The sequence below is a fragment of the Rhinolophus ferrumequinum genome, chromosome 28 (genome assembly GCF_004115265.2).
Source record: "Rhinolophus ferrumequinum isolate MPI-CBG mRhiFer1 chromosome 28, mRhiFer1_v1.p, whole genome shotgun sequence".
Lineage (NCBI taxonomy): Eukaryota > Metazoa > Chordata > Mammalia > Chiroptera > Rhinolophidae > Rhinolophus > Rhinolophus ferrumequinum.
Window position 1 is genome coordinate 8,163,715 of NC_046311.1, and position 8,383 is coordinate 8,172,097.

An 8,383-nucleotide genomic window follows, 5' to 3' on the forward strand; every position below is an offset into this window, starting at 1 on the left:
TCCTAATTAACGCCACTTGCTGGGTTCTGCCTTTCACAAGTGAGCCTAAAGCCTCCCACTCACGAGAGAGAAGGGATCCGTTAGCATTCCCACCAGTAAAGGCACCACCACCACGGCCTGCAGCCTCTCCAGGTCCGGGAACACAGCAAAGAGGCTGTGCATCTTTAGAAGACACGAAAGCAGCCTCTTCCAGCGCTGCCCTGGCCCAAGAGTGGACACCTGACAGCAAGACTTCCGGCCTCTACACCTCAGTGTCTTCGTCTGGAAGGGGGAGGCCGATAATACAATTTGGGAGGGGCACAAGGCCACCGGAGCCCCCCACCGGTGGCACCCCCCCCCAGTGCCACCACTTGGGGAGGAGATCCAGTTCTTATGGCAGAAGCAAATAATCAGGGAAAGAGATGCCAAGGGCTTTTTTTCTCACGAGGAGAAATGTGGAAGGCTGAATTCTGACATCACGAACGTGGACATTTGGACTTCACACAGTGTAGACTAGCTGGAGAAATCCAGGCCCGAACAGAGCAGAAAGGGGTTTGTGTTGACCTGGGGGAATCAAACTCTACTGGCCAAACCAACCAGCTTGTTGACAGCTCCCAACTCTTCGCAAGAGTAAGACATTCTTGACATGTTGGGTTTTGGAACTCAAAGCATAGCTGACTTCAGACAAACAACTCCACTTATGGTTCTCCCCTAGGTGGGAGCCTACACCTCGGGGAGAGACCTTCTCTTGCATTTTTCTGACAACTTGGTCCAGCCCAGCCTTTAGCAAACAAACATTGGGAAAAGACCCCCCAACACCCCGGTGTTGTGACTGTAAACAGACTGGACAGAGTCCATTTTCTTACAATTTGGATTATGTTGTCCTAAATGCATTAACTTCGGTTGCGTCTGCAAAAGCTTAATATGCATTTTCTTGCTACCGCCCCAGCTTGCCCTGCAGTTAATCACCATTTGTTTGCCATCTCTGCAGAGCCCCATTTGATCTGCAGGTCTGGAACCATCTGAGAATTCTCTCCTTCAGATGAAATATGAACATTTAAACTAAGTCTGGGAGCACCAGCGATCCCTGGGGGATCCCCACTGTTTAGAATTCCTCATCCAGAAAAGTACCTGTTTATCCTATTTTTGTGTGTCCTGTCTCTAAAAACAATTCCGATCTGTGGCGATTTCCCCCACACTCTGGAACAACTTACTATCCTAAACGACCCTGGGGGTGGAACTTTGTCAGGAGGAATTTTGGAAGTCTAAACATAATTCATCCTTGGGTTTCTCCCTCATCTCCAGGCCTATTTCTGCCTCCTCAAAGAATGCTAACAGATTGGTTCAGTTACATTGTTTTTTTTCAGAAAAGTGTATTGTGCTTTGGGCCTTTAAAAGGTGCTTGGTAATACTATTTTTCAGTATGTATTCCACCAAAGTGGCTATTAAAAGTGACCCTTCCTAGATGGGCGGACTCCCTTTGTGGGCCCCGGGGGCCGAGTGTGTATGCCCCTGGATGCAAGCCTGGATGGAAGAACATTTTGGCCACCAGGCTTCACTCTCATCTTTAATTATCACTGCTCCCTTCCTTCCAGATGGTCCCGGGATAGATAGATGTAAGCACATATAAAATAAATCAATTAATCAATCAAGCTAGCTATTATTTTACCAAAAACTCTTAGCAACCTCCTGCCTGCTTCCTCCCCAGTGGGTATTTCCTACTTTATTTTCTGTCTCAGTTAAATAGTCCTATGAACCCTCCATCATGGCCGGAGCTCAGCAGTCATAGAAGAACCAAGGTGACCAGCCATAGGGGATATACAGATGTATGCACAGACAGAGTTAAATATAAAACAGTCCACGTGAAGTGTCCCAAGGCTTCCAAATAGCTATACCCTCTCCAGGACTTCAATTCCCGTCTGAAGATGCTTATTCTGTCCCTTCTCTTTCGGAACTTAGACAACTCACACTTACCCCAACTTACACTGTAGAAGACAAGTAACGGGCCGGGTCACCTGGGTGGCTTGGTGGCAGGTCTGGGTGACTCCGGGCTGTCATGCCACCTCTGCTGAGCTCACCAGCTCCTTCCCAGGTACAGAAATGTGCCTGCCTCATTGGAACCCTACTCCATCCACAATGAACCCTACTCCATCCATGTGCTGACCCTCCTGCTCTAAACAGAAGCAAGGACTCCCTTTGCAAGCAAGTTCCTCCCTTTGGGTTGCAGCCCTTCTGGAAACCTGCTAACCGTTTCTGGGGTCACATTTCCTTGGTATTTGGATGGAAGCCCCCTTCGTCTTTTTGCACCTCTCTTTGACCTCTGAGTTTCTCAGGAAACTCCTGGAGCAGCCACATTTTCTCTTTTGATACTTCTCCCATTTCCCCCTACTGGGATTGTGGGCTAGTGGAGAACTGGGGTTTCATATATAAAAGCCCCCCCCCCCTTACTTTCCTCTTGAGCCTCTTGTCCGAGGCTCCAGAGCACAGCAACCATCTGATCTACAAGCTTGAAAATCCCTTTGCCAACAAAGCCACGTAGGAAAGCGACAGCATTTGGAATTGCTTAACTGTCTGTTGAGATTGAGATGTTCTAGACATCGCAGTGGGGATGGAGACACATGTGGGATGTGGGGTGGCTCTACCTGTAGCTCCGTGGTCTCTGGGTGGACCCTCAGATTCACTCTGTAGAATCATGGACTGACTGCCCTGGAGCGTGGGGGGGCTCCCAGCCCCACAGCCCCATGACCCTGTGGATTCAGTGACACAGGGCTGGCTCTGTAACTACCTGGACCTGCCCTCACCTGACTCCGAGGAGCCTCAGCGGCGACATTTCTGGATTCACCAAGTGAACATGTTGCTGAACAAGTGGGAAATGGAATTTGAAGAGTGGCATTTTTGTGTTTTAGTGTCAGCGTGAAATTCTTCAGTAATAACCCCCAGCAATACTATTGTATACCTGAAACCACACCTTAAAGAAACATTTAGTAACCTCTTGTTCTAAAGCAGCATTTGGGTGCCCATGGGAACAGACACCCCAGCGTTTACCTCTCCCCATTCCAGTAAGTTCTTGGGAGAAGAACCAGCTTGGAACCATTGATGCACCAAATGGCAAGTGTCTGAACTGACAGTGAATCTGTCTCTCTCTCACTCTCTCTCTCTCCCTCTGGACGAGCAGAAGGCTGGAGTATTTGGATTAATGAACGATTTGGTGCCAAGCACAAATACCATAGACATTTAGCAATAGAAACAGATAACTAAGTTATTCATCAGTTTCAAACTTGTTTAGAATGGCTTATGCAAAGCTAAAGTAAAGACGATCCCCAGTTGATGGGAAGTGAGGCAGAGTGCCAATCCAGAAAGAAGAACAAATGTGTCCAGTTTGTCTGACTTTCCCCCATACCACCAGGGTTTTATATGTTTTCTAGTTGTTGGAGGTTGAGGGGATTTCTTCACGTGTCAGCAATGCAGCATGCTGGCGGAGAACATGCGATCTGAACACAGACCCTGGACCTGTACAAATGGGGACACATGTGAGCCCCCTCAGAGGGGTCACCGTGTGGATCAAATGCATTAATACAATGCATTAGAACAGATGTTTGGCATAGAGTCAGTGTTGATACATAGTTACCAATATTAGTTCTATGTCATGGATCAGGACCATTGTTTGTTTGGATTATAAGAGAGTGTCCACCGCGCTCCTGATGAGCTGCAGAATTTCCGAACTCCTCTCCTGGTGGATTCTAAGTGCGTTATCAGTTACACTCAAGTTCTGTTGAGCTCCCACTGTGAGAAAAAGTTTCCCGTGTAACTGCAGAGTCGTCTCAACTATGGGAGAGGCACAGCCGTCTCCATTTCATAAATGAGGAGACTAAGGCTCAGGGAGAGTCAGTGACTTGTCCAAGGTCACCAAGAATATAAATGGCAGAGAGAGGCTCAAACCCCGGCCTTTGGCATGCTCGTTTCAGTGTTTTTCCCACCAAACCAGAGCTGCTTCTCATCTTCACCCAGAACTTATTTTTGTTGTTGTTAGTCAAATATTATGCCCTGGATGTATAATGAAGGATCACGCATCAGACATGGGAATATGTTTAGAGATAGATTGCGTCCCAGACACAAACATACACATGTTTTAAGAAAAGTTTCCCTGAACAATCTCCCCCAACCCCTAAAAATTGAAACAGCTCTAGAATTCTTTTTCTTTCTTTTGGATGTTAAATGGTATCTTTAGGTCAAGTTTTCATATAGTATTTACCTGGACTTAGCCTCTGAATGACAGTAAGTGCTGTGCAACAGATGATTGATTAGGGAAACCTATCTCGAGTATCAATTCATTGCAGTTCAGACCACAAGCCATTCAAAGCACATTTCAAATTCAAAGCTAGATGGGATTCTTCCTCTAGAGGTTTGCCCTGCCCTCCCTGACTGTTGGCCCAGGCTCAGAGGGGAAGTATGTCCCCTATCAGGCCAAAAGTCAATAGACTGCCAGTAGCACCCAAATACTCACGAACAAATCAGACACTTGGAGTTTAGGAATCTCATTTCTCAAAATGGTCTCAACAGAGGAAAAACAAATGCAATGTAAAAACGCTCACAGCATAGAAGAGCCTGGCATCTGGCTTTTTCTTACCAAATGATCTTGAGATACCCAAAGATACAAAACCAGGTGTGTTGCAAGATAGTAAGGGAAGCATTCTGAAATCAGTGTATTGAAATCTAAATGTCAAGCAATTGTAGCTGCACTGACTGATGTAAAACGATATAAATTAAACTCCCTTGACTTCCTTGTTTGGGGGCAAAATGACCTGCTGAGCTTAGTAGTGAGGGGTTATGAGCAGGTCTGTACCTGGGGGTGGGGGGTGAGGGGTGGGGGCTGCCACCAGGAACCACATAAGGTCTACAGGTGAGCCTGAATTTGTATGCACACTTGAGTGAGGCAGTCCTTAAGTTTTTCCTCCTTCATAGCTCTGTAGTAAAGGGAAGGGAGGCTGACATTGAGCTGGTGTTTGGTCAAAATAAGAAAAAGAGGTGCCTGTCATTTGAATAGGGCTGGCTACCAGACGGGTGGGAAAGCCTGGGCCTGCCTCCCTTCTTCAGGTTGAACTTAAGTTTGTTGAATGAATGTCATCTGGAGAGCAAAGCCATCTCCTAAAGAGCCACAGGAACACTGCAGACACTTAGAAGTTATTTGAACTTCCCTTTGGGATGAAAAGTCAAGTTCAAGGACAACGGTCTTTAAGGAGTAGTACCTTTTCATTTCACAGAAGTAACAGGTTCCTATGAGCCTGCACTGGTTTCTGATAATCTCTGTTTGTTTATGCTCAGTTTCATTTGGGACTATCCCTTCTGCTTCCCTGGATGACAGACTTCTAAAAATATTGGTGATCATACCTCTTAAGTGGTGACCAAATTTTGGGACCATACATGGTAAAAGCCAGTCTCGAGTTTAATTCATTTGGTAACCAGTCTGTCGGGGAAAAAGTGCACTGTCAACCTGCAGAATCTGGGCTATGCCCTTTCACCTCTCTTCTGAGAAATGGGAATACCTGTTCCTGCACGCTTCCTGGAAGAAGCCCACGTTACTGGGAACATGACTCGAAAAACTCCCTGTCCCTATATGACCTATTCATTTTATTTTGCCCCTGTTTATCTAAGAAATCCTGTGTCTGGTCACACATGGGGCGGTCGAAGAGCTGAGGGAAGGGTCATATTGTATGGGATCTCCTCACGCCTCCGTTCTGTTACTACACACACTAGGGAGGCAGTGAGTCGTGTCTTGGAGAGGCTCTGAAGGAGAGAAAGCAGACAGAGGTTTCTCACCAAAGGTTACAGAAACTCTCCTTGAAAAAGATGCCAGGCTACTGCGAAGCCCCTTTTGTCACACCTCTGGCTATTAAATAAACACTTGCAAATGGAGAGACAGTTCGAGACAGCATGAGAGGTGGGCGGACAAACCCCCCACCATTCTACATGTCTATTCAGGGAGTAAGCCCCTGTCTGTCACCTGAGAAGGAACCACGGGAGCAGGGCTAGTGAAAAAAGGAGGCTGGGGCCTCAGCCGCCACCACCCACCACCACCACCACCACCACCCATCACTGCAACCCAGATGATCTCACTGGGGGCCGTCTCCCCACAAGCAGAACATGGCACAAATGCACAAGGAACAATCCCCTTCAGAGCACAGAGATCCCAGCTCATTGCTAATACCATCAGGCCTGGAAGGTGGCAGCAAAATGCAGCCCCAGAGAAGGGAGTGCTGCCTGGATGTGTGGGTGCCCCACCCAGAGCCGTGCCCTGCTGTGTTTGCCATCCAGCAGAGTCTTCCCCAGTTGTTAATTGGAGATCACCTCCCTTATAAAGGGCTTGCCTGTGGTGGGCTGTGGTAGTGACACAGCAGGAAACCTCTTCTTTGTATGTGTAAAGATGCTATTTTTTGGTACCTTCCTATATAGGTTGGCAGGAGACCCTTTCCCAGCTCCCCTTCAGTTGCCCTTCAGAGCACAGCCAATCTCTTTTCTAGGCATTTGCCAGAAAAACCCCTTAAGACTCGCCTGAAAAATCACTAGTCTATGATGCACGGGAGAAGAAGAAGGTCCATGCACAGGTTTTTCAGATTTCTGCCACAGATGCCTGAAGAACTGGCATCCTTTAAACAGCAGGTAACATTTTATGTTATATGTCTACTGGAGGATCCTAAAGCCAGATGGAGAAAATGATGGATCTCCTTGAGCTGACAACCTGGCACTCAGCACGACCTGCAATTCTGTCCCTTGAGCTCAGCGTGCTGAGCTCCAGGCGTCGGGCGATCTTGCTCAGCGGGCTGTAGACGCACTGGAAATTACTCTTCCCGGGAGGTTGCCGCCGGGCGCAGAAGTACCTACCTACTTAGAGAACACCCAACTTTGCAGCCTAAGAAAAAAAACCCCCAAAAACCGCGCAGCTCACCATTTCCGCTAGATGGCGCGATTTCCCCTAATCCGTCCTCAAGACACCCGATTTATAAAATAAATACAAGTCCAACGCCTTCAGAAACCACACTACATAATAGCTTGCAGGCTCCCATTAAAATCTCAGTTTGGAGGGATTGAGTCTATCTCTGAGCAAATCCAATGCAATTACATTAACAGGATGCAGTCAAGAATTGCATCCGAGCGCCCCCACCTCGGTGCTCCCCCTAAATACACCTGTCCAGCTGCCCCAGCTGGTTCCCTGGGATGAGCCACGGCAGGAGCCAGGCGCGGAGTGGTCGCTGTGCCGGGTCCGCCCGGCCCACCCTTCCACGTAGGGACGCCGGGGGCACTGGGGAAGCCACCTCTTAGCACTCAAGCCGAGTCCCGCACGTTACCGCACAGTGGCCGTCCCAGGCAAAGGGCCGCTGGGACCCGAGCCCACACCGTGCGCAGCGCCGATGCCCGGGAGGGCAAGGGCTCGTCCCGCAGCTCTGCAGCTGGTCTAGGCAGCCTGGCGCGGGGCAGGAGGAGGGCGCCCGGCGTAGGGCCAATGGGGGTTCACGGCGGGACAGGCCGGTGGCCGGCTCAGTCCCAGGCTCCCAGGAGGAGGTGGCTGTGCGGGAGAAAGGGAGCTCCCAGCCCGCACACAGCGGAGGAGACGTTCAGCGGGGCTGTCCAACCACGCGCGCTGCTGGCTGCCCGGGGAGAGCCTTTTAGGAAAAAAGAGCAAATACCAAACCACAAAAACTTTACAGCTGCCAAGAGCTGAGGCGATCGAGGCGCGGCGAAGCTCCAAATGGGAGCAAGATGGGAGCAAGAAGAGCCGCGGGGATGGGGAGGACCCAGGCAGCGCGGTGGCCCCGGCAAGTGTCGCAGCTCCCAGCCCGCGCTTACCTTGGCGGCTGCATGAGCCCCTGCGGCCCGCGGGGGGTGGCGTGGCGGGGCTGCGGGCGAAGAGGGGGTGCCGGGGCGCTGCTCGTCGCCCCCCGGGCAAGGCGGGAGGGGCTCAGTAGGCGATGGTCCCCTCCGCCCCGGCCGGTTCAGCAGCGGCCCGGGGCGCGCCGCCTGCTCCCGGGCTGCATCCTGCGAGCGCCTGGAGGAGCCCGCAGGGGAGCGAACAGCTAGTGCGTCCCCAGCCCAGCGGCTCCGGCGGAGCAGCCCGCGCTGGAGAGACAACTGCAGAGTCGGGTGGCTCCGGCCACCCCCTCTGTCGCCCGGTCCCCACCCGCTGCCGCCGAGCGCGGCGTTGCGAGGTTCGTTTGCGCGCAGAGAGGAGGGGGCGGGCCAGGAGCCCCGGGCGCGGGCGGGGGGCGAGCGCGGGCGAGGGAGGAGGTGGGGGTGCGGGTTCGGGTTGCCCCGCCCCGCGGCGGCCGCACCCTCCCGCATCAGCGCCGGATGGGTGGCTGGGGTTGAGTGCGCACAGTGAAAAGTCAAGACTTCGCTAAACGCAAGGGTT

At 51.1% G+C, this 8,383-nt stretch overlaps 1 protein-coding gene across 1 annotated transcript in view; it reads right to left on the reverse strand.

Annotated features, from left to right (window-relative positions):
* The window catches only part of RGMA (repulsive guidance molecule BMP co-receptor a), a 29,170-nt gene extending 20,787 nt beyond the window's left edge, over positions 1–8,383 (reverse strand). Inside the window, exon 1 of the mRNA XM_033100109.1 lies at positions 7,822–8,383. Within this exon, the coding sequence (XP_032956000.1) occupies positions 7,822–7,835 (14 nt within the window). The 5' untranslated portion in view covers positions 7,836–8,383. The remainder of the gene's footprint in view (positions 1–7,821) is intronic.